The sequence below is a fragment of the Passer domesticus genome, chromosome 1 (genome assembly GCF_036417665.1).
Source record: "Passer domesticus isolate bPasDom1 chromosome 1, bPasDom1.hap1, whole genome shotgun sequence".
In the NCBI taxonomy this organism is placed as follows: domain Eukaryota; kingdom Metazoa; phylum Chordata; class Aves; order Passeriformes; family Passeridae; genus Passer; species Passer domesticus.
Genome location: NC_087474.1, coordinates 89297919 through 89325233, shown reverse-complemented (window position 1 = coordinate 89325233; position 27315 = coordinate 89297919). Strand labels below are relative to the sequence as shown.

The 27315-nt window shown below is 40.1% G+C and overlaps 1 protein-coding gene across 1 annotated transcript in view; it reads right to left on the bottom strand.

Annotated features, from left to right (window-relative positions):
- DAP (death associated protein) overlaps positions 1-25867 on the bottom strand; it is a 52579-nt gene extending 26712 nt beyond the window's left edge. Inside the window, exons 1-2 of the mRNA XM_064428521.1 lie at positions 25716-25867; positions 19240-19336 (exon numbers count right to left, since the gene is read on the bottom strand). Coding sequence (XP_064284591.1) covers positions 19240-19336; positions 25716-25770 — 152 coding nt within the window. The 5' untranslated portion in view covers positions 25771-25867. The remainder of the gene's footprint in view (positions 1-19239; positions 19337-25715) is intronic.
- Positions 25868-27315: the final 1448 nt, after the last annotated feature.

Below are 27315 nucleotides of genomic sequence, written 5' to 3'. Positions count from 1 at the left end.
TTGCAGGATCAAAAAGGAACTTCAGAAAACAGAACATTTCCCTGCTGCCACTAACCAGTACCCCTCCAGAGATGACAGCAGATTGCAAAAGGAGAGGAAAAAAAACCAATTCCTTAAGAAAGAAACAAATGCTTACACATATTTAGGAGTCAACGCAACTTGAAAGCTTCACTGAAAATCTTTCTGGTACTGTTGCAGTTTTGGCTGCTGTCACAAGGCAAGAGCCAATAAATGTTAAGTGACTTTTCAGAAAATCAAAACAACTGCTGGAACAAAGCTAAGAGAAGAAACTGGTGGCAGCAGTAAAGACAGCTGCCTACAACGACAGTACTTAGCCCAGATTCATGCCTGAAGTCCTACCTTCCGGACAAACCACTGCATTTTCTATTTCAAAGCCAGTCTCACAGCAAGCTGCTTTTAATTTTTGAGAGAGAGACTACATTCTGTGTCTGCCCAAAAGGTAATGCCTAATTACACCAGTCTGAAGCCATAACAATAAAACTTTGATGATTCATACAATTGGTTCCAAGTTTATCTATGTGATTTGCCAGGCAGTTATTTTCAGTCTTCACTTTGATCAGAGAAAGTGACCTTGCTGTCCTTTTAATACCAGCTGTAAAATAAACTTGCAATTACTTCTTTAAAGTTCAAGTGATTCTAATGAAATCTCTTATGACCAAAAATGCAAATTAATTCTTTAGTTCTACATCTCAGTAGTTTAGGGAATTCGGATTGCTCTCTATCCTGGATATGCTTGAGTAGGGAAGAAAAACAGGATAAACATACTAACATTACCAGAGCTAGCAATATTTTTATGCCTATGTTAATTAGCAAAGATTATAAAACAAGAGTACAACAGTTTTTAAAAACATTTGATGAAAAGAGAACAAAATCTTGCATTATTTCTACATAAGCAAAACTTATAGGCAGCTGCTCCTAAGAACATGCATGTTTCAGCTCTTCCTTTCTCATTAAGTCAAACAACAGTTAGATAATAGAGCTGAAAACGATTTTTGGTACCAATGTATTTATCACGTTTCCCAGCACATCAAGCTGTCAGACTAACAATTAGTTTCATTTCAAATTAGACCTGACAGGCAATCCCTTGGTGACAGAACACACACTAATTTAGCTAAAACACATACCTCTTCTCTTTCAAAATACTGCTTCCATCAAGCACACAGCTTTCTTGATACTCCTCCTGCTAGGTAGGACTCCTCTTCCTGTCATCCCACAAATTCTTACAGCGAATACAGCAAACCTCTTAGTTACCCTTAAGTGGTAAACAAAACAAGGGCTTTCTCTGCTCCCTAAAGAAGCAGACATGAAATCCAGACTTAGGTGTCACCATCATACACTAGTGACCCTGCTAATAATGAACAGGAAACAAGACAACTTCTCCTGTTAAACAAGGATGGCAACCCCTCTGAGGAACTGACATTCAATAAGCAAACTACCCTCTACACTTCATTGCTTTTCCTCAGACAGATCCTTCATCTACCCATGGCTTTACGCTTTTGCAGCTGAGGTCTACAAAGTGCCTCCAAGACTGAGGAACAATAGCCAAAGTCACGCAATGGGAACATTTGATGTTTAGCTACCAGAAAACAAAGGACACTGAAGGACAGCTGTCTTCCCATATCAAATGAAAAGAAATACTCAAAGAAATGCCAGGAAAATCAGCCTTGAAGACTTGGTATTTTTAATTCAGTATCAGTCAGTGTTCCCTCTCCTTCACAGCCTCATCTTGCCTCAGGAAGAGGTGTCAGACATACAACAGCAAGCAAACTGTACCAGAATCTGCTTATAAGGAAACTTCTTTCTACCGTATCATATGGAAGATGGTATTTTTTTAACAAAAATGGTTTACACATAAATGAGACCATAAACATTGCTACTCTAAGTCTTTATTTTCAAACCTTCCACAGCTCTTGTTTGCAATAACACCAAATTTCTACATCAAATGTGCTTCAGCTAAACATTCTTTTTTTGCTTGGACTTTTAAAAATACAGTCATAAGCTAGTCAAGGGTCTGAAATTCCCTCCTCTCAAAATATAAAACAACATAGGCACTACCTGTAGACACAGAACCACCAAATGGTTTGGGTTGTAAGAGTTGTTTAAACATGATCTAGTCAGACTTTCTCTGCCGTGGGCAGGGACATTGGGCAGGGACATCTTTAAGGTTGCCTTGAGCAGTCTCCTCAAGTTCCCATCCAACCTGATTTTGAGTACTTCCAACAATGGAGCATCCACTACTTCTCTGGGCAACCTCTTCCAGCGCCTCATGACCCTCACAGTAAAGAATTTTTTTCTTAATATCTAATCTAAATCTACCTTCTTTCAGCTTAAACTACTGCCCCTTGTGGTAACTGGTCCTATTAAAAAGTCTGTCCCCATCTCCCTTGTAAGATCCCTTTAGAAGATGAAAAGCCACAAAGAGGTAACCTGGGAGCCTGTTCTTCTCCAGGCTTAAAAACCACAACTCTCTCAGCCTTTCCTCATAGAAGAGGTGCTCCAACCCTCTATCCATTTTTATGGCCTTCCCCTAGACCAACTCCAACGGGTCCACATCCTTTTAATCTTGGGAGTCCTCAGAGCTGGACACAGTATTCCAGGTGGGTGCAGACCAAGGTACAACTTACCTTCTGGGCTGCACATGCACATGTTCAGCCTCTCATGCACCAGAATCCCCACAAGTTTTTCTCTGCAAAGCTGCTCTCAATCCATTGATCACACAGCCTGTGTGATGGCAATTGTCCCAACCTAGGTGCAGGACTTTGCACTTGACCATGCTGCACTTCACCATGTTCACACTGGCTCCCCTCTCCAGCCTGTCAAGCCTGCCAATCAGCCTCGACTCAGTCCTCCTGCTCACTCAGGCAGGAAGTGCCAAATTATCTGGCAAAGCTGATTCCTTTTTAAGAGACTTTTTTTGGAGTATGTCAGATTTTCTTAACCTATTCACAACACTCTTGCAGCATGTTTTGCTGAGGAAACTCAAGTTCAGCAGCTGTGTTTTTTGCATGCCAGGTAATGAAGAACAAAACTATGAAGGACTTGCATTTAAAACCAAAACTTCACAACTGATAAATGAACTTCAATAAGAACCAGCAGAGATCTCAACAGAGCAGTGGCACAGATGCAGAAGATTACTTTATAAATATTTTAAGGAACTGTGCACTGGATACTGCTTCCCAGTGGGTGCCGACAGAGCACACAGCACCACCTGCACGAGGGGTCAAAGATCCTATGTTTAAAGGCAGGTAAAAAACCAGAAGTCTTTAAAGCTGGTGCCTCCACACCTTTGCTTATCCTAGGAGTGTAACACCAACCTGACTGCCTTGCATGGCTCAATATCTTGTATCATCTCAGCTGGCCTGAGTACAATCCAGCTTGCAGTCTTTAAAATGTGCCTCAGGCCCTGAAGAATTTTTCCATATATTATCTGGAGCAGGAAACAGATACCCACACATAACAGCTCAAGTGGCCTGTAGGGCAAATACCCAGTTGCCTGCAATTTCTTCTGGTTGATCACAGACAGGTGGGAACACAATCCAACAGTTTTCACAACCATTTTTTTTTTCTCAGAGATTGCTTACAGAAATGAACACTTATGCTGCTTCATTTTTTTACTATGACAAGATCATAAATTTACAGTTTGTAGTTTCTAACTCACATTGGGCTCATATAAAGCAAATCATTCACCTCTACAGAAACGTGAGAGAAGAAGTAGTCAACTTTGTCTCCTCACAAATTTCTTTTCTCCTCATGAAGGTATTTCAAATTGGAGTTAGGGGGTCAGCAGTATAGTCTGCAAACCCAAAACTACTACAAGCTTGTTCCTGGCTGAGCTGAAAAGTAAGCACAGAGCTCAAATGCTCTGTAGATAACTTCAGGCAACGGATTACTCCTCCTAGCTGGTGGAAGTAGGGGAAGTAGGTTATTTTTCACTCTGGCTGCAGCCTAGACTTCAGTAGTTTTATTTGTTAACCAGCACAAAACTGGTTGTTTTTTGCATGGCCAGGGGTTCCAACAGCAGCACAGCTCCCACTGCAGAGATGTTTAACTGTTTTACTGTATGACCTCACTGACAGCATGCTGTCCCCACCTCCACCCTTCTGTCTCTCCCTACCACCATGCCAGAGACAGGAATCTAGTCAAAATGCAAAGGTGCCACATGAATATTTCAGACAGTAACAAGACTGCCAGCAGCCTGAAAGTGTTTCAATCTGCAAGGCAAAGCAGGGACAACAGTGCAACTGAAGGGATTTTCATCTTCTGTTTCTCATGTTGTTGTGGTATTTGATCATAAAAAACCCTCCCTATCCATAACTCCTGGGTTAAGACTGGGGGAGATTAGCAAAACCAAAATAATGCAGGTTCTTGCTTATCACAAACCTTATAGGAAAGAGCTCCAAACCAGGGTGGTCCAAGAATGGAACTGAACAGGAAGGACAGGTCCTTCTTGAGCTCAGACCGACCTTCCAGCTTCAAGCTGGGCTTACAGCAGGTGCTTGTGACCTTATTCCCAAACACAGTAGCACCCACAGCCCAGGCACCAATGCCACTCACCAGCCCAGCTGACAGCCCTTCAGTTAAATGCCCTACCAGCAGAGAGAAATTCTGGAATGGCATCAAACTCTGCAAAAAGGTTTGGATTACAAAGGCCACTGAAAAATTAAGAGAAAATGGTTGGTTGAAGGCTGCTGTATACAGGAATAGAAGAGGCTTCATGCTTTCAGAAGACTCCTCTTGCCTCAGGAAATGCTGCTGTTGTTCCAGTTTAAAGAGATTTACTTTTGAACGCTGCCGAAGAAGTGTCTCTGGTCCCAGCTACCGCGTGGGCACGTGACAGACGTCAGTTCTGATCATCTCTGGCTTGCCTGTAATTACCAGCTGATGAGTGCTACCACAGAAGTCAATATATATGCTGCCAATACCACTCCCACCAAATGTGAACTCTTCCAGGACATTATATCTAAAAGAACATCTCCTCCAAATGAAATATTTCAAGATGCCTAGCAGCAGATGGACCACAGACTTGCATCCTAAATGAAAAGCACCAGGGCTGCAGGGGCAGGTGGGTGAAGAGAATTTTATTATTGAATATGAAAAGTCATGAACACCAAATACCACACACTGAATTAAAGCAACTTAGCTCTGTATAAAGATTTTCCAGGCTTCTTTCCATAAAGCAATAATTCATATCTTCCAGTGATTTATTTTAGGGAAGCAAAAGTAAAAGATGTATACAGAGAATCAAATTAAACTTTTACATCAAAACCATCCATATCTTGATATTCATCCAAAGATTGACTTTGCAGAGACCATGCTAGTAAGACTAACACGTGGTACTTAAATTTTTCATCTATATTTACCAGGTTGTTTTCTCAATTTTCATCTGGAAAAACACACACATTTCTCCACAAAAATCTATGCCAAGTTTATGTTTTTTTCTGAGAACACTTACATTTCCTTCCTTTCCCATATTGCGAAAGCTAAAACATGACTTTTAGGTGGGGTTTTTTCCCCTCCTCTTTTAGTCAAGCTTATTTTGGCAGATATGAATCACCAACTAACACTGCAACTCTTACCTTCCTTCATCTTATAAAAGAAAAACAATCAAACTGAAAAATGTATAAATTGAGGCTCATTTCCTCTCTTCGCTTTTCATTCTTTTCTTGTATCTGCTAGAAAAGCTCAGTGCATATTTACATCCATGACTGTAGTCTGAAGACCAGAGAAGAATTACACATATTGAATTTATGCCACATATTAAAGATAACAGATAGAAATCTAAGGAAAACCTAGGAAAATCAAGGTGCTAATTCATACACTGCTATGCCAAAACTGAACTTCTGGAAGCACTTCTTAGCAATGAAATCTTAAAAAAACCCCCAAACCAAACAAACATATGTATGCCTTGAATTCACCCTCCCCCAAACTAATTCTCAGAATCTAGCCAGGAGACATTTTCTGAGGTACTGTAAACAGTACCAGTGTTATGTCTGAGAAATTAAGATTTACATTTTTTTTCTAGCCCTTTTCGCCTATGGAATCTTGCGAGATTAAAAGTATTAATAATATGTGCAGCAGTGGTGAATCCAGAGAGCAATAAAAGAGAATCCAAAGAATAACTGCTTTTGAGTAGTCCCATGAATTTGCTATAGAGCCTACAGACAGTGCACACAACACAGGATACAGAGACCCAATCCTCAAGTAAGGCTGTGGAGGCAGGCCTGTCACTGCCTGAGACTCTATCCTATTTATCCTATTTCCAGCAGGGCTAAGAAAAACAGCAGGTTATTAGAATAACTGAGAATCGGTTTTAAAATGCCTTCTTAGAAGGTGTTTCTTATTTTTCAAGTCCGTAAAAATCCAGCGGAAACGTTTTGCAGTCTAATGCAGCAGTACCGGGTTACCTCTGTGACCAACCAATACCAATTGTCCTAGAGTACCAACCGCATTCCATTAATTTTCTAATCCAAAACTTTTTTTTGCAGGCTTTACTGATGCACTTCTGGAGTTCCTCACCATTGGTGTGGCATTTAACTAAGCCAAACAGCTATTTACCATCAGCACACTTGAAGATTCACTGTTTACTTCCAAGGTCACTGACAACAATCAACCCTGCTACTGTTGCATAGATCAAGTAATATGTCCACCATTCCTATAAACACAGCTTCTGTTTATTCATTCAAATCCTAAGGCATGACTGTTTGCCCAGAAGCTTGGCTCAGCACTGCCTTCTCTACCGAAAGGTGCAGCACACTATGGAATCTCATAGCTGTAAACACTTGCTGAAATTATGGCAGACTAAACATCAACTGTGAGGATTCAGCAACTCCAGTGTTAGCAAACATCACTAAAAAGGCTGTGGAAACCCAAGGCGATGTCTGATGGAAATTTTGCTGCTAGGTTCTTTGCATAGACACGTTGTCCTGTCTGATGATAATATTTTTCACCACGTTTTGTAGTAACATAATTAAGTTCAAATAAAAACAAATGAATGCCACTTATGTCACAGAAGCTATTTATTTGCCAAGGTTTCTCTCAAGTATGTACATAGAGATAGCTTAGAAAAGGAAATACTAAAAAGAAGCAAATAAAGATTTCATTTTTTTTCAGCAATATGAATGCTATTTTAGATTCAGCAGATGAATCTATTACTTAATATCTTTGTTTGCATATTTTTGCATGCTATCTAACAAGTGTAGTAGTATTAGAAAATCTTAGCTGAGGATTTTCTAGCAAGAGAATGAGTATTTAAGGTAAAGTTACTGTAAAATACCCCAAAATAGAGGTTATATTTGTTGGCTAAATATTTAATAGGATTGGTATGAAAATCTGAAACAATGATCAAGTGGAAAAAAAAGTCTGTCTATTTGGTATGCACACAATTCCAAAAAATGCAAACAAGGCTCCTTAGTAGATAAACTGGGTTATCATGGGATATGGCAGAAGACACTCTTGAGAATCACAAACTGAAAATAGAGCAGAGGAATAAATCAAATATCATAATGATGGAGGTTAACAGTGGGATCCTGCAAGAAACTTGAAAACAGGTCTAAATAGATGACAATATATGCTAATGTTAATGAATTATTCAAGACAAAAAAAGCCTGAATGTAAACAGTTACAAGAGATCTCAGAGGAATGACAGAACAATAAAGGGAAAGAAGAAAGATGGCACCATGATAAATGCAGAAAACACACATCGAGAAAAACAATCCTAACTGAACCTACATGTTGATGGCCTCTACCACAGGTATTAATAACAAATGTTACAATCACTGGGAAAAGATTTTTCAAATCAGCAGCTTAATACCTAAAAGGCAGTTAAAAAGACAACTGAACACAAGAACAATTAAGAGAAGGAAATGAAGCAGAAAAATAGAACTACGTCAGCGCATATGTCTGGGGGAGGCTTTTACCCTCCACACTGCAATTGTAGTTATGACCCCAAAAAAACCAAACAAAAAGATAAAAGAGAACTCAAGAAAAATATACAATAGAGAGGAGAATGTAAATTATTCAGTATTTCTTAGTATGTAATACTTGAGGGACACAGGAAAAAGTTACCAGGCATGCAAACAGAAAAACTTTTTGCAGCACACACTACTTGGACTGTAATGCTGCCTTTTCAGAAAGGGGATCATCAAGGTGAGAAAAGTCCAATGGTCAAAAGAGGGATAGAGAAATAGGAACTAGGTTGAATGCAGTAATTTGATTAGCAAGTTCCTAAGGAATAATTTGGATTGCTAGATGCTGAAGGAATTTATCAGGCTCATTGTACACAAATTCTTCTTGTACACTGCCCCAAAGGACCATCTGCTGGGGAGTGCTGCACAGGCAGAGTTTTGGGCTGGCCCTGCAGAGACATCCATAGAAGAGAAAGACAGAGATTATAACAAGGTTATAACTCCCACTTTCCTCCACTGCATTGCTACTTATTTATTGTTTTAGAAGACATGGGAACAGGCAGGGAGACATATGAAACATCTAGTGTCTTAAGCCATTATGTAATAAACCTACAAAAATTTTTAAAAAGGTAGAAAGAAAGACAAAATCTGGTGCATTAACTGTGAGCAGTAATCTTCCCTTTTCTCCTCCCACAGCAGAGGACAACAATGTGCATTAATTTGGTAATTTTCTCTTCCCAGTAAAAGGTATTAAAACCTGAGGGGAATTATCAAAGCAAAAAAAACCACCCAAAAATCTTCTAGTCTACTTGGTATGCAGAGATTTCCAAAAGTGCCAGTAAGACATCTCATTAAACTGAGTTAGCATGGGATAAAGCAGAGAGAAACGGCAATAGTCAAATACAGAAATGACACATAAATGGCCTTAAACATATGATTATTACCTACCTATTCCTGTTAGAACTACACAGCTCCTAAGCAGCAGATTTATTTATTTCTCAGTCTGACACAGAAAATTTTTATAGAAGAGCCAAGTCCTGATCATCTAATCAGGACCAGCTAATCTGTTAGCTCTGCATAGGAGGAAGAAAGGTATACAGGTCTCTCAACATTAACTTTTCTCAGGAGTTAAAAAAAAGGTGATTTAGGAAAATGCAACAGGATGAGAATAAATGGTGATCACTAACTAATAAAGAAATAATTTCAAGGGTTGGACACAACACAAATAAGAATCTGAACTAGGAAACAAGGTGTCATGAAGAGAGATCTTCTGAAGAACAGCAGAAGGAATAAATAATACATTATCAGCAGGAATTCAAATTTTCTCTAACAGTGATTGTTTATAAGACATGAAGGAAAAATGTAATATTGAACTTCAAAGCCATACAGAGGTAATTCAAACCATCCCAATACAGGGAAGGAACCAAGCCAACCAGTGTTATCAGCCAGAAAGCCTATGCTTGGAGAAAACAGCAGAACACAAAGCTCCACTCTTCAGATGTTTTTTGTTCTGGCCTTTTTTTCCCTATTGTAAACTGGAAGAAGAAGAAAATCTTTCAAACACCAGCAGAAACAGAATCATGTAATCTCTGAAAACAGGAAATTAATTCTATAGCAGTTTTCAAAGCAAAAAATAAGAATGCTAAATTTCATTTAGTCTAAAGCCTTCTAAATAGCCTTATGTGGAAGAATTTGTGGTAATGCTATTAGTGTCACTGTTGATATAAAACAGCATACACATGGCTAAATACACTCTTCCTCTAGAATCAGTGGGTAGCATGATACAGAAATAAAAAAAAATCACAGAAGTGAAAAATACTCAGTTTAATTTACTAAAATTTCATTCCATCACCTCCCATACAAAAGCAACATTTTAACAAACAAGCCAAATGGGGCTGTCCCTTAACTGGTTGATTAATTCCTTAGCGCTCCACAAAGTCAAAACATTAATACATTACACACACAAAAAATTGCTTATTAGCAACAATAACATGTTGCACATGAACACATATGGTAATAAGCTGTACAGAAAAATAAAAGATTTAAACAAAAATAAAAATCTAGCAATAGCAAATTTTGTAAGTAGCATAATGCAAAGTACTCTTGATCATCCTGATAACCACTAATCAGTAAACACAGTTTACATGTTCTAAACACTCATATGAGGTTGCAGTCTCAGGAAAGTGACCAACAACACTGGAATGCAGTCAAGCTTAATAGCAACATTCAAGATGTGCAAGGATGCACACAGTGAGTAATGAGATTTTGCTTACTGAATTATTTTGCACATTTTTGGTAGTTCCAAATACTCTTCATAAGAGACATTTCGACTTAAACTGTTCTAGCAAAAAATCCAGCCTAGTTCTTCCACTGTAACACCCAGAGCTCTGATTTATTTATTTAAAGTAAAAAAGGCTTTAGAATAGGGTTTGGAAAGCAATGGGCAAGCACTCAAAAGTACCTGGATGTCAAACACTGCTTGATTCAGTACTGCCGTGTGAGGTGCTAGATGAAGCCAGACATAACTGAGAGCTAGTGCAGTAATTAATTACAGCTCTAACAAGCTGGGGGGGGGGGGGGGGGGTAGAAGAAAGAAGTTAAATTTCAAGATTATTAGGGAAAATAACTAAACACTTTGGTTGTACCCAGCACCAACAAAGCCAGCTGCCCTTTGAATACAATCCTAGCTCCAGGCACTACATATATTCTAAGGAATAAGTCCCAGAGAAACCGAAATTTACCAGAACTAAGATTTGTGTGAATGTTGCTGAAGTATTTTTACTAACTGCCATCTATTTAACATGATGTCTGTGACCAAGATGAGGTCATTAAAATGTTACAGTAATATCAGAAGGCAGCAGGCCTATTGCAGTGAACACTCCCCCAACAAGCAATGTACGGCAGTGAACAGGACTGTGAAATGCCATGCAGACTAAATAAAACTCTAATGATGACAATGTAACAAATGCTTTCAGTGTTGTTCTTCTCTATCTCCCATGTATCTCTTGCTTCTAGTACCAGTGTTCTGGGAGCAGCTGGGAGTGAAATAAATTCCCTCCTGTTTGGCACAGTGACAGTTAAGAAATGATAATTCAAAGTTTATTTTAATATTTAGCTACTTCAAAGTTTGGTGCCTGATGCAGCTGAGGCAGAAGAAACTTAAAGGAGAGAAAGGTGCTACTGGAAAAAGATCCCCCTCCTTGGCACACAGCGTCAATCGCACGCACCTCCTACTCATTTTCAGCTCTTGGTGACTTCACTTCAAACACAGGGTTTTGATGCTAAATAAATGAGTAGCATCTGGTCCTCTGCAAGCTTCTTCTAGGAGAAATTCATACCTTTGGCTTTAGAAATACTCTCAGTGTTGTTGAACACTTAAATAATAGAGATTTGGGCTCACTTAGCATAGTGAAATGGATTTGCCTGTACTTGTGTGTTTGACAATTTTTGTGTTTTATAATGCCTGTGCTTATAGACTGGCCTAGTCATCTTCATCCCATGCATTCCAATACTTCAGAAAGATATCAAAAGAAAAGAACTAGGAAAAATACCACAAAAACAATCTATTAGTTCAAGAACATGGAATGCTGTGCTAACTAAGCTGCGCCACGGTAAAGACACTGCTTCCCATCCATTTTCCTCTCATATATGACTAAGCTGTTCTTACCTTCCTCTTCACACAGAATACAAATTAAAGACTTTCATTCTTTTAAAATCTTTTTTCTTACACCAGCTTGGCTGACAATTCAACTCAGCTTTCCAGCTAATTTCATAAGACAGCATATGTTTTTTCAGGACAGAACCTGGCTCTCGCCGAGCTGGATGGCGTTATCTTCTATTCACTTTGAGGAGGAGAAATATCAGATCTTTTTTAGTTCTTTCACACATGCACACAGTACTTCAGAAATGTGAAAAGAACTATCCATATAATGTCATAACTGGCACTTACAGTGATGGATTTATCAACTTACTGCTTCAATCATCAAGAAATACTGGAAGCATAAAATAGTCTTTCGGAAGACTCTCATCTTCCTGTATGAGAACGCTTCATTCATAATCTTGCCTAGCTTTTTCTCCATTCCCTACATTCACAGATATTTTCAGTTCTTAAATGGAGATATTCACAGCCTATCTTCTTGCTTTACAACAGCTCTGCATTTAAAAACCAGTATTACACATTCTATTCTCTGTACATACACTTAAGTCTGTTACTGCATAGGCATTTGATAGAGTTCAACAGAGGTCATAGCAATTACTTTGCTCCTTCTCAAAGTAACTGGTCATCTGCAGAAGGTATTGTTCGGAAAAATCACATGAACACAGCTAATATTGTTTTCAGGTTTTATAGCTAATCAAATTATGTATGTATAAACTTTAGCTGACTTGAGCATCTGCTAATCATAAAAACCCTAGGCAAAAGATTGGGACACAAAGATGAATAACAAAGTAGAAAAATGCATTGAAGGCAGTGCCACTTACGTAAAGGAGAATAGTGTAACACTATTAAGAACCTATTCCCTTAACTGTGAAGTAAATTGAAGTCCAAAATAATAAAGATAAGAAGGAGGAATGTATTAAAAAAACCCCCAAGCACTAAGCACAGAATCTTTTTTGGAAATAAAGATATTTAGGAGAAGGTAGGAAGATATTTCCCTAACTGCACTATGTTGCTTAATAATGATTATTATTATGCTTATTAATATTACAAAATTATAGTTGCAATTCGTTGACAGCCTTTTTCCAGCAGAACCTTCTTTTAACCTTTGGAATATTTAGCCAAGTAAAGAAAAAGTTAGTCACACATAGCTCTAAGATGACCATGGGGTAACACCCAATATTTGCTTCAATTTGCATCTTTCCCAGAAACCACAAGCATAATATTCACAGCCAGGTTGCTTTTCCATTGCATTTTCACCAGAAATTTCATTTTTAAAGCCAGTTGCTTCTAAAGCTCCATATCTGAGTAACAAGAGTTCAAAGGCCAAAGACAGGAATAAAAACCTCGGAGTCATATCCATTATACCAATACATTTAATCAAACTTCATTTTTTATGTGGTCAAATGTAAAATGACAATGAAATCTATGAACATAACCTCTTTTGTGCAACCATATCAGTTCATGGAGGTAGCACAATCAGGCCACAAAGAGGGGAAAAAAAGAGGAGGTTGGAAATATGGTGGAAGAAATTTGACTTCTGTCCAAGAAGAGGATGACAGATGCTTTTACAGAGTACCAGTTCACTCCTTCAGGGCTGCCTCCATCCACACAGCAGCCCAAGGGACTTTTGAAGCAAAACGGGACTTAGTCAGTTCTCTACCCACCAAAGCTGCACATTTCCTCTCCAGAAACTTATGCATAAGGTGTAGCAGTCTGTCTCTCCTGACCTGTCTCTTTCCTTTAACCTTAAATATTCATCACACTGTGTCAATGTCTGCTTACATTTCCAGTACTTTGGTTTTACAGATACATGAACACAGGTACCAAGGTCTTTTTCAGCTTTATGTCAGTGAACTTCATGGGAGGAACACTAATGGGTTATTCACTCCAAGTATTTATGGAAGTTCATTGCTACCTGCTCACATTTATATCGGTTTGGTTTCCATGTTCAACAGGCTGCAAGGTTTTGGTGGTTTTTTTTTTTGTTTGTTTGTTTTGGTTTTTTTTTTTTTGTTTTGTTTTTTTTTTTTTTTTTGTTTACACATAGAAATCTCAAGATTTTCCTCTGTCAAACACCTGTTGACTCTACAACAAACTACATCAGAACCACCAGGACTGGAACATCTTCATACATGATGGAAACTACCTCCTAAAGGATGTGCATGCAAGTGAACTGAACACAACACAATTTCCCAGGTCTTAGCTGTCCTGAAGAGCAGTTCTTCCCAAGCTAAAGGGTCAGAGCTTTGACACTTTCTACCCTAGCTAAAACAACCAAAACAATAAAATACAAAGAATGGAAATGGTTCCAAACACTTCCATATTCAGGATGTAAACAGACATACAAACCTTCTCTAACGGCTTAAATATATAACCAATTTATATATTTAAAATTCTGTCAGAAGTTTGGTCAACATGGGTCATGACAAGGTAAAAACTAAGAATATTTTAATGACAAGAGAATCTTCAGCAGCAAATAAAAAATGGAAATAATGCCTGTGACTTATTTCCTGTCAGTTGCAGCAGAGCAAAGTGAGAGAAAGGAAAAACAAATTTACTCTTGAATGAAAGCATATACCCACAGCCAAGTTTTTGAGATTTTCACTGCACTTCTGAAAGAAAAAAACAGTTTTAGATCAACTTGCATATTCAGACTTAACAAGTAACACTGAAGGATAACAGGGGCCTTTGACAACTCCTCTCTCACCATGTAACTAAATATTGAGAGTAGTCTTTGGCATACAAACACCCATATGCTTCATTACCATAATTTTGCTTTTCAGTCAACATTCTAAATTACTCTCTTGGTTTTCTTCCTTTCATCCAATGGATGAAAGGCGAACATCCACACTGTAAAAGTCAATAATGTTGGGTTCACAATCTCCAAGTAGGCTTAAGATACAAACCACATACAATTTACACATATCTAAACTACACTACTGCACTTAAGTAATTAAATCATGGTAATTACCCACTTTGTTTCAGAAATATAACAAAAGAGAAGACAAGAGTCTTTAAAACATAAAAGCCTTTGCAGTTTGCCTGTTTGTTAAAAACAAGCCAGATACTTTAAATATATTTTGAAATCCAGATCCTGATAGATAATTACAGTTTCTTTTTCTTGAGATCCCAGAGTGACAATTAATGAATCTCTTGTGCAAAACTGAACATGAAGCTCTCAATTCAAATTATCTGTCTTTCAAGAGTATTTTATTTATTATGCCTAGAGTCAGCTGCTGGCACAGGAATGCACATGATACTGCAAATCTCAGTCAAACAGGCATTAATGGGCTTTTAATAAAGCCTAGGACTGTGAGTAGCCTATTTATTCCAAATCATTTCTATGACAACATACAGTCCTGAAAAATTATGGTTTTGATTCATAACCATACTTCTATTTATATGTTTCACCCTCCTCTAGCATCACAAAAAAAGCTTCCAGCAGCAATCCGTATGACTGTCAATCAATAAAAACTGCAACCGTATCCAAAAAACCAAACCAACACAAGTGTTAAGAAATTACAAAACCCTGAGAAAAATCAGTAATTCATCAGTACAGAAGTTCAGCCAGCCAGCATCCTAGCTCTAAACAGGTTGATCAAAATCACTCATCTTGAAAAGAAAGTGGGCTGAGGATCCTACCACACAGCACAGTTTAACATGCACACCCTGACCATGGGGGTGCCACTGGCTTTGATACCACACATATCTTTAGTTCACCTAAACCAAACTGTGCAACTTTCTTTCACTGAGCCTTCTCTACCATATCATCATATCCAGACATTCCTTTTTTTATGTAAAACTATATTTATATTAGACACATAAAATTATTTTTGCTACAACTCAAGGCTGAGACCTGCTCTGCAGGAGAAGTTTAAATTTGTGCAAAACATTCTTATCACATATTGTTTTAAGGGATTGCAAATCACCACCCTGACAAGTCACCCTACAATTTCATGAAATGGGATGTTGCCATAACAATTTTATTTTAGGAAACAGAATTGAGTAAAATACTTTGAAGAGTAAGTTACAGTAACTGACTTCAAGTTGCTAAACAACTGAGAAAAAGAAACATCAAAGACCTACCTGGTGAATGTTAAAGTCACCTTTATCACAGCACAGTTAGCTGTGTCAGGGGTGTTTACCTATGTCAGCTTCGTTTACATTAAGACTAGAAACACTGATCCAAGTCTTTTCCTGCAAGCTGCAAAAACAAGGCCAGCTGTCTCCAAAGCCACAAATAGTTCTATGAACTGAAGCCGAAAGCTTTCTTGCTCAGCAACTGCTCAGATCTGTGCCATTATGGGAGGCCATGTGCTCTCAGAGTTCCCAGAGAACTCTGGGAAAGACTGAATTCTTCTGCTTCCATTTACTGCCAGTTCCACTAATCTGTTTTCAGGTAAGTTTACAATGAGATTAAAATAATAAACTCATCCTAATAAACTCCCTCTTCACAAACAAATTACTCTTCTCTATTTTCTTATTTTCTCACCCCGTTGTCAGCTGCCCATATCAGCTGACAGAGATTTCCTGAAGGCCTGTTTGCTTCTTATGACTTCCGATGCAATGGGAGTAGAGATTGCATCATATCAACAATACCACCTTAAAATGGTAAAGACTAAAACCACGACTAGTACAAAGTTAAAAACACAGATGTTTCTACATCTGCCTAACAAAGAGACATAAAACACCAGCTAACTAAGCCCCAAAAGTATGTGTATATTGGTGCTGGAGTAAGCAGCAATGTACTTCACCCCTCCTGACAAATGCGTTTCCTGATAAACCACACCTCACACACATCAGAAATCCAAGGGTTTTCAAACAGCACCATGAATCATCTGGAGCAGACACAAACTCTGGGGGACTGCACCTTCCAGCACAAAGGCAGACGATGAGCTGAAAACCTAATTCAACTTTGACTAGCTTATTCTGTCTATGGCTAAATACCTTCTTGCTCACATAGCTTGTACTGCCACCAGAGCTGTGCAAGTATTCCCAAAGGAGCCTGCAACAGACATATGAAACCCTTTCCCTTACATACACAAAAGGCTCTCAACTTCTCTTGACTTGTAAACAAACTTGTATCATAATTCATATTAATTCCCACCTAACTATGCTTATGTCCTCCTGCTGCTTTCTTTCTCAAGATGATTAGATCAAAGAAATAAAATAGTTCAGCTCAATGCTGAGTCTGATACACAGACTGAGAATAACTGTATGTACAAGTGCCTGATACAAACCAATAATGTATCGTCTACATGAAAACCAAAGCAAAGGGCACACTCAAAGTGTTTATTTTGATAATCAACAGGTCAGGTGGATGAAGGAATGGATTTTGAAGCTCCACAGCTAGTTAATAAGGTAGCTCTAGAAGTCTTTAAACCTTCTCCTCTGTCTTAAAAGTATAACCTTTGCTCACAGTATTAAAATACAGTTTATTTTTGTTAGCATCTACAGATCAAGAATTCACCTCTCTCCCAATCATTCCAGCCTAGCTGCCTAGGCTTTGTTTCACACTGGGGATTGGTCTCAGGACACCTCACCTAGACTCCCTGAGGTGATGCTAAACTGACACACACATTTCAAGGAGGCACCTAACACATGCCAGCTAGGACTGGCCCTTCAGTCCAGATGACCAAACTAATTAATCTCTAAAACACACACAGTGTGAACATGAAGTCCTCAGCACCCGCTGCCTACCCCTACAGATGTGCTTCAACTGTGTCACAGCACCTGCTACAGCAGACACAGCCACAAAAATCAAGGCTAAATTTTAACTTTTCCTTGCACTATTTGAGTGAAACAGGGAAAACATAATCTTATTTGAAGAAGGGAATGAAGCAGGTGCTGTGTTGTAAGAGAGGCTTAGATATGCGAACAGGCACAAGAAGTCTTGTCATTTGGATCCTGATGAGGCTCCTTGCCATGAGGCTGGCGTGCCAGGGAAAGATAAGCAGGCATATAACACTGTGCTGGGTCTGGCTGAGGTGGTAAATTCTCCCCACAGCAGCCCTCACAGGGCTGTGCTTTGCACTGGTAGCTAGAAACACCATGTAACATAAAACATACCGGTTTTCACTACTGCTCAGCAACACTTCCACAGAACCTAAGCTGCTCCTCCAACATTATCCTCTCACCTGCAGGCAGTGGGTAGACCAGATCTTGGGAGGGGACACAGCCAGGACAGCTGACCCCAAGTGACCAAGGGAATATTCCATACCATCTGCCCAGCAATAAAAACCAGGAGAAAGGAAGAGGAGGCAGGGAGAATTCAATACTATGATGTTTGTCTTCCAGAGCAATCACTAACATATACTGAAGCCCTACTTCCCAGGAAATGATGGACATCATCCACTCATGGGACATAGCGGATACATATTTTATTTTCCTTTGCTCCCATGCATGGCCTTTGCTTTTGCTTTATTAAACTGCCCTTATCTTGACACGTGGTTTTTCATCTTAGTTTCTCCCTCCTTACCCTGCTGAGTAGGGAGTAAAAGAGCAGCTTGGTAGACACTGGCTGTCCAGTCAAGGTCAAATACCTTAAATAAAAGGATGCATCCCCACACAAAGTTTAAATTGAACCCAAGATAAAATTTCTTACTTCAGACAAAACTTGACTGCAATACAGACACTTTCAACTGATGTATCACAGTGCAGAATTACAAGATGACCAACTTGGTTGATGAAGAAAGGACACAAATTTTAATTCTCCTGCCTGGTATTTGAATTTATTAATTAAAATTACTTTTACCTTCTCAGAAGGGTGTTTCTTATTCACGCAAATAAACACATTTGGGTTTATTTCTAGACATTTTCACAATGCTTATTTATTACCATTATTTTATATGTAAAATAAATATTATCTAAATCAGTCTACTTACCAAAACACAGGAATGGTTCTCGAGTTTGTTTTTTTAACTTGAGCAAATAGCAAGGACAAACCCATGCCCTAAGTTAGTAGATAAACATTTCAGGTAAATATAGTCTTGGCTGGAAAGAATAACAGCTAGCTGAGGAAAGCAGCACAAAACCAGGTGGCTTTTTTAAGAACAGTGAAACAGCTACAGTCCATCAAACCTCCCTGCTTTCATTTCTAAACAGCAGTAATCCAACAAATCTAGTTAAAAGTGCTAAATAACTGAAGTCTTAGTATCCTCCACCACCAAAACTGAAAGATTCCCATCTAGAAAGAAAAGCAGTACCATATATTTTTCCTTGTCTTTTAAAAAGTACCATATTATCAAAGACCACACAGACACAGGATTAGGGGCCAAAGGGTGAAAGGAAACACCCAGCACACAGAAAGAGGAGCGCATATACGGACTGCCAGCCTAACACCTGTGTCCAAATATGCCTAGCCTCTATGCTTCTGCCCAGTCTGAATTGAAACATTTTAGGCAAGCTGAGGTTTTACTTCTATTGTACTTTTTTCTTCAGCCTTCTCGTACATGGCAGGATCATCTAAAGAAGGCTCAGCAATACGAAAATTCCCAAATTCCCCAATTCTCTTGAAGGAGTGTCTAACTTGCTAGTGCTTTATGACACAAAAACAACTGCACCTCTGATCTGCTAGTCACAAGGAAAATAAACTGGTGATAAGGTTCAAGGTCATGGAAATTCACTGTAGCACATGCACCAAATCAAAGTGCTCACCTGCTGGTTTCCCAGTCTTGGTCATCCTTATCTTTTTCTTCTTTGGCATCTGAATTGTGTGGGTGTTTCTGCACAATCCGCATCCCGCCAGCTTTCACTGGAATGGAAATTAAATAGATAACAACAAACCTCAGTCAAATCAGCGTCAAGTGAAGAATGTAAGTGAAGACCCACCCTGCTTCCTCCTGATACTTTGCATAGTAATTTAATAGTAACCACAGTGTGAAAAAGAGGCACAAAGTGTTAAAAAATGGCAAGCCTAAAGAACAGCTACTTCAGGACCACATCTGCCATTCTCCTCCACATGAGAAGCTGCTTATCCTGAGAAGCTGCAGCTCATTTTACCACCTGCTTCCAATGACATTTTAGAAAACTCAGTTCTGTTTTAATTCCCCCTCCACCCCATACTAACTTGCAGCAGTCACAAGAAACTGAGGCAATTACTTGCAAAACACTACATGAAAGGCTAAAACCAACAAAACTGATTTGTCATTTCATGTTAGAAACTATGTCTATAATAAGTGTATTTATACAAAGAAGTACTTCACAAATAGCGTAATAAAAATTAGAATTTAGGAAAATTGTTAACTTGCTTTTAGAACAGAGTTTTTTGGTTTGCAAAACATATGAGCTTTTACATTTTCAATCCTTGCATCATTTAAGTTTTAGAAATTATGCAGACATGAAAGCAGCCCTTTGAAACACAAAACAAGAAGTGAAAGCAAATCCACTTACGTGCATCACTTATCCACTCCAAAGTGCAATCTAAAACAGGAACCAAGCCAGGCTTAGCACTGCAACTACTAAGCAGAGCAACAGACAGGTTGCGCTTGATCTGCTTTCTGGTTCAATAGTGTACTTTTCTTTTTCTTCAACAATTCAACATGCTTACAGGACAGCACAGGATAAGACGATGCATCTCGTTAGCTTAATTGGAGAGGTTACACTACCATCAGCAACCACATCAAAAAACCACTACAGTGGCCAGAAGTCAATAAAACCACTTAGAGACACACTGGTTCATGTTTCACAGTGCCTTGCCACAGTGTCTGTGGTGAGGCTCACAGAGGTGTCACAGCTGGAGCAAGCAGGATGCCAGAGCAGCACTCGGAGAAGCTGAAGCTGGCAGGGACAGGGCAGCTGCGCTTCTGACAGCCCTACTCTGTCCTGCCACAGAGGGAGCAGGGCCTCCCAAAGCTCTTCAGTGCTACCCCAGAAACCTAGATGCAGGTCTAATTCCCAATTCTTAACCAGGACAGCAATGGAAAGGCCACTGCTGTGCACAAATTTTACAGCCTGGGTGAAGGAAAGCAGGAAAGAGAAAATTACGTGCTCCAGGAGAAAGTGAAAGCTCTTTGGCCCTGTCTTTTAAAAACAGATTTTAAGTTCCGAGTGATATTTGAATTATAAAGTTCTAATTCAATAAAGGTCATTAACTATAGACAAACTCAAAGAAATATCTTTTAAAAACTATCAAAATTGTGTCCTCTTATCATGCACTAAAAACCCCAATCCCAAATCACTAACCATTTTGTGTTCCTTGTCCAGCGGAAAACTTTAATTGGAGAAATGTTTCACATGGGACAAGGAAAGAAAGACTACATTTCTTTGTAGAAAATTACATTTCTTTGTTGCCTGAAGTGAAGCAAAAATTAAAATTCCAATTAATTTTTCTTGATTCAAGCTCCTTAGAAATTTAAGTTTGTTTGCAAAAGCAAACACTGAGTTTTGTCAAGTGCAGCCTTCTTTTAACATCTCAGTTAATCAAAGTACTGCTAAGCTTTATTTACATTTATTTATAAATTATTAATTTATTTTAATTAATTCTAAATTTAACATCACTGCACAGTCAGGGCCTTTTACTTATTTGTTTCAAATGACTTTTCATGGAAGATGCTGTCTCCACAGCAACATTTGCCAGGGTTAAAAACAACAATTCTGAACAATACATACACTTCCACGTCCTTCAACATCTAACAGAAAACTAGAGAAAATGATACCTGAAGATTTAGTGCTAATTTAGATCTAAAATGTCTCTCCTCTCACACTGTGCATCATCAGGCCACAAGCCACTCTGTTTCTCTTTATCTGCCACTGGAAAAAATACACAGCTAACACATTCAGATTTGCCTGTATGCAGAATTAGAAAGCAGGGATTAAAAAGCAAATAACCAGACAACTAAATGACATAATAGTGACTAATGCAGCAACTTAGAATTTTAAATGTGATTTTTGAACTAATATTGTCAGGCATAGTATATACAGCTTAAAGTCCTTTGGTGCATTATTGAATTATATTTAGCAATCCAGGGTTACTGTGCAGAAGGAACCAGCAAACAGCTGCAATAATCATGTGTATTTGTGAGACCAGAAGTGAAATAATTAGATAGCATTCTGTACATATCTGCCACCCATGACACAGCATGCTTATACCCAATCCAGCTTCAGAAGATTTAGCTTAAGACGATAAATTACTCTTACAGCATAATTCACCTTCCTTTTCAAAAGGTATCAGCCAAGCTACATTACCTCAGGTGTGACAAAAGAAGAACTGATTACATCCACAAAGCTAATGAAAAACTCACTCAACACTTGTGAGATTTCTCTCAGGAGTTATGAGGAATCATCTATTTCCTACTTAGCTGGCATTTACTACATAATTTGACTGATGCTTACCATGGTGATTTTTTCACTTAAAAATCATACTTAAAAGAGCTCAGATTTCCTTATCCTGCAAACAAAGGATTTAAAAAACTGATAAACCACCTTCCAGAACACTGTCAGGCAGCAGTGTCCAGAAGTGGATTGTGTCAACGACCATGCTGGGATTAGGAAGAAAACAGCTCCTGTGCTGAAGAGCAAATGCAGAGCTCAGGTGCTAAGGCAGGAGAGGACAGGAAATGGATCCCTGGAGTGGTGACAGCCAAGTGGCCCTAAGCCTTTACTAAAGCATGAAATAAAGAAGGGATCATTTGCCAGCACACTCAGAAGAGCAAGTCTATCTGCTTCACTACTAAATACAAGTTTTGGATTTTAATTATCATATGTCATGTTTTCCCCCTCTTGAGAGGCAGACAGGACTACCTTGTCAGACCTGTGAATGCCAGCCTGTGTTCCTCATCAGGGTATGACTACTCCTTCTGGAAATGTATTAAATAACTGTGTTAATCAATTACCACTCAAGCTGATTTGGAGTCAGGAAGCATTCTACTTTTTCCTCCCTACCCCCACTGCTGGACTCCTCTCTGTTTCTGAGACTGGATTCTGAAATAATCCCCACTGAGTTGGAGCGAGTACCAACTGCCTAGAGAAGCACCACAGGTCAGGGACAGGGCTGGCCCCAGCTCGCTCAGGGGCAGACCTGAGGCAGTCCTTCCCAGGGAAACCTTCCAGCTCAGCACAAACCACCCACTGGTCACGGCAACCAGACAGGAACTTTAACAAATCCAGAGTACACCAAGGGTCTTAGCAGCTTTCCTTTTCCTTGAGCATGCATTCAATGTTACCATAAACATTTATTTCTTATGTAGTGTGTAATAACAGATTCCATTACAATGATAAGATGTATGAAAAGGGAAACACAAAATACACTGCTGTACAAGATTAAGGGAGTATATGTTAGTGTTCAACAAAGTAAGAAAAGAAGTTATTATATGCCTTCATTTCCCAGAAATCTCAACTCAGAGCTATTTTTTTTAATATACAAAAAAGCATGTAACTATTTTCACAAATCATAAAACTTCATAAATACACTATTAACACAATCACCTTCCACAGCATATATCAGATGAACAGCTAAAGGATAATTACACAGATCTCTTCAGAGGAACTGCACAAACCTACTCAGCAATGTATTATGGGCACACTTGATCTCACTGACAAGCAGATATTTAATAAAGATTAAGTTAGGGCCCTCTTAAATTTCAGAGGGGAGGTCAAAGTCGCTTCCTGCACTGAGGTCTTGAGGTTTCTTTCCATTTCATTACCCTTTGTCTTTTCAAGTGCCTTTTCCTTTCCCTCTATGTGAAAGATCAATGCAGAGATGAATACAGTGCAATCAGTAAGCAAGGGCCAACGGTGCACTTGAAAAACAACAGATTTGTCAATTTTGCTTTGAATTTGATGACCCAAATCCTTCTAAACTTACATGTCCAACATACTCAGTAGGGTAAGACACATCTGTAATTACAGGCAGTGCTCTTTATGGAACTGGATGCAGAAAAAAATTTTTTTAGGGATGCCCCTAAAAACCTGGGCTTTTAGGCCGTTTATCAAAAGAGATTCCAACTTTTTCTTGGATAGAAATTTGCCTTGTTATTTATGAATAAAATTCCACCTGTATTAATTTTTAAAAAGAATTTCTTACTTTCATTTTTATTAAAACATGTTTGCAGACTGATAAAGCAAGATATTGCTTTATTCTAATATTCAGGGATCTAAACAAGCTTGAGATTTAGAATTAAAACCTATCTTCAACCACTAGACTAAATATATACTCTTGCTAGTCATAACACTTCTTGTGGGTTTTCCAGGTGGTAAAAGCCCAAAGGGCCAAACAGTTTAGAAAAGTCTTCTTCCCAAAGGGACTTGAAGATATGGTAAAGCATTGGGGTTTTTTTTGTCTCAAAGACAGGCTGAGTGATTACACTTCTTCCAAAGATAAATTGTGTGTGCATGTTCACAAAAAATAGAAAGAAAAACCAAAACAGGTATGCCTTAAATGGCACATAGGTGAAGGTGTTCTTCAACTCATATGTGGGCCCATGTTTTAAAAAGTAAAAAACTCAAACTGAAATATTCTGATGGCAAAGGAAACCTGTACTGTACTCCAGTTGAGATTTTACACTGTACATTGCTAGTTTCTCATATGGCTTAGAGAGGCTCTCTTCAGGTCTTTAAAAATTTTTCACCAGTTTCAAAAGACAGGTTTTGAAGCAAAACCCTCAAACATGGAACATCAGAAAATACAGTTACAAAGCACATTTGTTTCATCAATAGTGCAGGCAGAAGACAGAGCTAAACCAATGTAAGATCTTAATGATCCCTCCACTCTGAAGCTGACATGTACCTCAAGACAAGCCAGCTAGAGGAGCTAGGGCAACAAAAGCTGTCAGCACTGGAAAATGCTTTGGTTTGTTCCCTGAAGCAGCTCAGCAAGAAGCAAATGCCATGACAAGGGAGGCTGCAGGACTGGAATGACTGCTCAGCCAAGAGACTGACTTACCTGCACTGCTTTAGTGTATCTGCCACGCAAAGCCATTATTTCTCACTTCTCTTAGAGAAATTTCAGGTCCTCATTATAAAAAGCACAGAATTCAATTACGGTTCAACAGCTGTTTACAAATTTAGCTTTAAATCCCATCAACTGATCTGAATATAAAACTAGCAACCTTGGGATTTTTTACTGAAACACTTAAAAAAAAGCTCGCCAACTACTCCACAGGGAAACATTAGACAACATATGTAAAGCTGCTGACGCAGGGACCGTAAGTTCCCCTTTTTAAGAAAACTGTAAGAAGCAAAACTAACAGTACGTGAAGGGGCACAACTTTGATACTGCGAGGAATTGAGCCCCACCTGTGTATAGAGAGGAGTTACCGCCTATGGACCCTGGCAGATGAGTGTCCCACTGGAGGTGACACACAGCCCCCACCCTGGCCATCCACTCGCACACAGCAGCAGGACGGAAGGCGATGGAGCTCCTTTGCTGGGCACTTCTCAACAGCTTCACCTGCTTCCTACCCTGCCAGGCTCCAGAATCGCAGCCAGGAGCGCGCAGGATGCTCTGGCACTCACACCGTGATGCCCACAGGCCAAGTGGATGCACAGAGCGCTCCTGGTTTGCAGTGTCTGTTCACACTCTACAGGAACAGCCCCGAGGCTGCGTGGGGCCGAGACCGCTCTGCGCCCCTTGCCGCCGCCACCACCAGCCCCAGGCGGGGTTCCGGAGGCCTCCGCCGCCTTGCGAGGGCGGGATGCCGGAGAAGACAACGCAGTCTGCCTGCCGGGTGGGAGCCTGGAGATGCCAAGCTGCACACACACCCGATGAGGGCTTGGCCCCAGCCGGAGCTCTCCTCGGGGCGAGGCAGGGCAGGGGGCGTCGCCCCGCCACCGGGAGAGGCTGCCGGAGGGCAGAGAGCGCCGGAGGGCGCCCGCGGCTCAGGCGGGGATCCCAGCGCACCTCCCGCGGCCGGAGCGCCGCATCGCGCCCGGGCAGTGGAGAGCGAGGAGACCCGCCGGGGCTCGCATCCTCGGGGGCTCGAACCTACCGGGGCTCACACCCCGGGGCTCGCATCCCCGGCAGCGGCGGGACCCGCCCGAGGCCGCCCTGGCCCTCCTCAGCCCCGGCGCGCACAGGAGGGGACCTGGCGGGGAACCGGCGCCCGCCCCGCCGGCCCGCGGCCGCCCCGGCCCCCCCGTCCCGTCCCCCGGCGTGGCAAGAGAAAGAGCGGAGAGACGGGAACCGGCGGCCGTACCAGCAGGAGGGTGTCCGGCCCGCGTCTCTGCTTTCTCTTTGGGAGGCGAAGACATTTTTACTGTGGCAGCGACCACGCACCCGCACCCCGCCACCCGGGCCCGGCGAGCACGGCCCACGCCCGCCCTGTCAACGTGGCCGCCGGGGGGGCGGTGCCGCCGGGCCCTGCCCCGGCCGGGCGGGGACGCGGCGCCCGCGGCAGGCGGCGTCTGCCGGGCCGTGAGGGCAGCGCGGGCGGCTGCTGCGGCCTGGTCCGCCCTGGTGGTTTTGTGTGGGGAGGGAGAGCGGCGCGGGCAGTTAACAGCGAGGTTTTGAATCGTCTGCACTTCAGATAATACTCGTAATTAGTGACTAATTACGCCTTGCGCTTTGTTGTGTTCTGCCAAGCCGCGTGTGTGTGAGCGGCATAAAGAGCGGTGCAGATTTTTGGCTGAGGTAGAGGTAGTTTTCTTCGCGGTAGTGGTATGGGCCGTGGTTAGGAATTGTGCTGGAGACCCTGTTGATGGCTCGGGTCAATAAGTGCCCGCCTTGCCTTTGCTTCAGACCTCATTGCCTTGCTGTTTGAAATTACAGACTTGATTCACACAGTTTTAAGAACATTTCCAAACACTTGAGTTACCTTTTCAGAGTTAGGTGGAAAGGCACCGCACGTAATATCTGAATTAATTATATTAGCAGTAAGGTGTAAACCATGCCGGCCATTCTAGTTTTCTTTTATAGTTTGAAATAAGAAAGCAAGTACCCCAAAAGATGAGCGTATGATATTTGAAAGTTGACCCTGCCTCCGAAGTGATATAGAAATATTTCATCACACCTTTGTTATAGGGAAATTAATGTAATAATATTTTATTTATTTGCTATCACTCCATGTGACAGTTATCATTGCAAAAATATATGTGATGTGTAAATACACACTTTGGGGTTCTTTGCAACAGTCCAAAATATATTCACGTCATGGGATCCTTAACAGCTTAAATGAATAAATGTTGTAAAAATACTGTAACTAAGTTCTTACATTTTGCTGCTGGGTTATATCAATGTCTTACACATGCAGCATGTTAAAGTCTTAGATTGTATTTTCAGCTCTGTCACCTTCCGTGCAGTCTTACACAAATTACTCCAATTCCCTTTCTGGTCTCTGTCAAAGTCTATCCAGATTACATTTTTTTTCTAGAGTAGTAGTATGAGATTTTAATGCTTTTTTGTCTATCATCCTCTGAATTTGAATTAATTTTCACTTTTTTTGGTTTACCCAGGTTTGTTTGCTTTGGATTTTCCTGTGCTGATTACCGAAGTTGATAGAAATTTTTGCTGTTGCAGGTTTAATCTAAACCAGCTGTTATAGAAATGAAATTAAAGAAAAATGTGCTATATTACATTAAAACACCTGCAAGTTAATGATTTTTCTCTAAGAAACTGTTTAATTTAATAATTTCCTATTTAAGCACAAAGTTTTAGTACATGAAGGTGCACTGGGAGGAAGTATTACACCAAAGATGTGCTTTGGCTGTTCTTGCTACAGCCAGCAACATTTCTTTGTGTTATGAGAATTCACGTTGCCATTAACACAAGTATTTGTATGAAGGCTTGCTGTGGCTTCA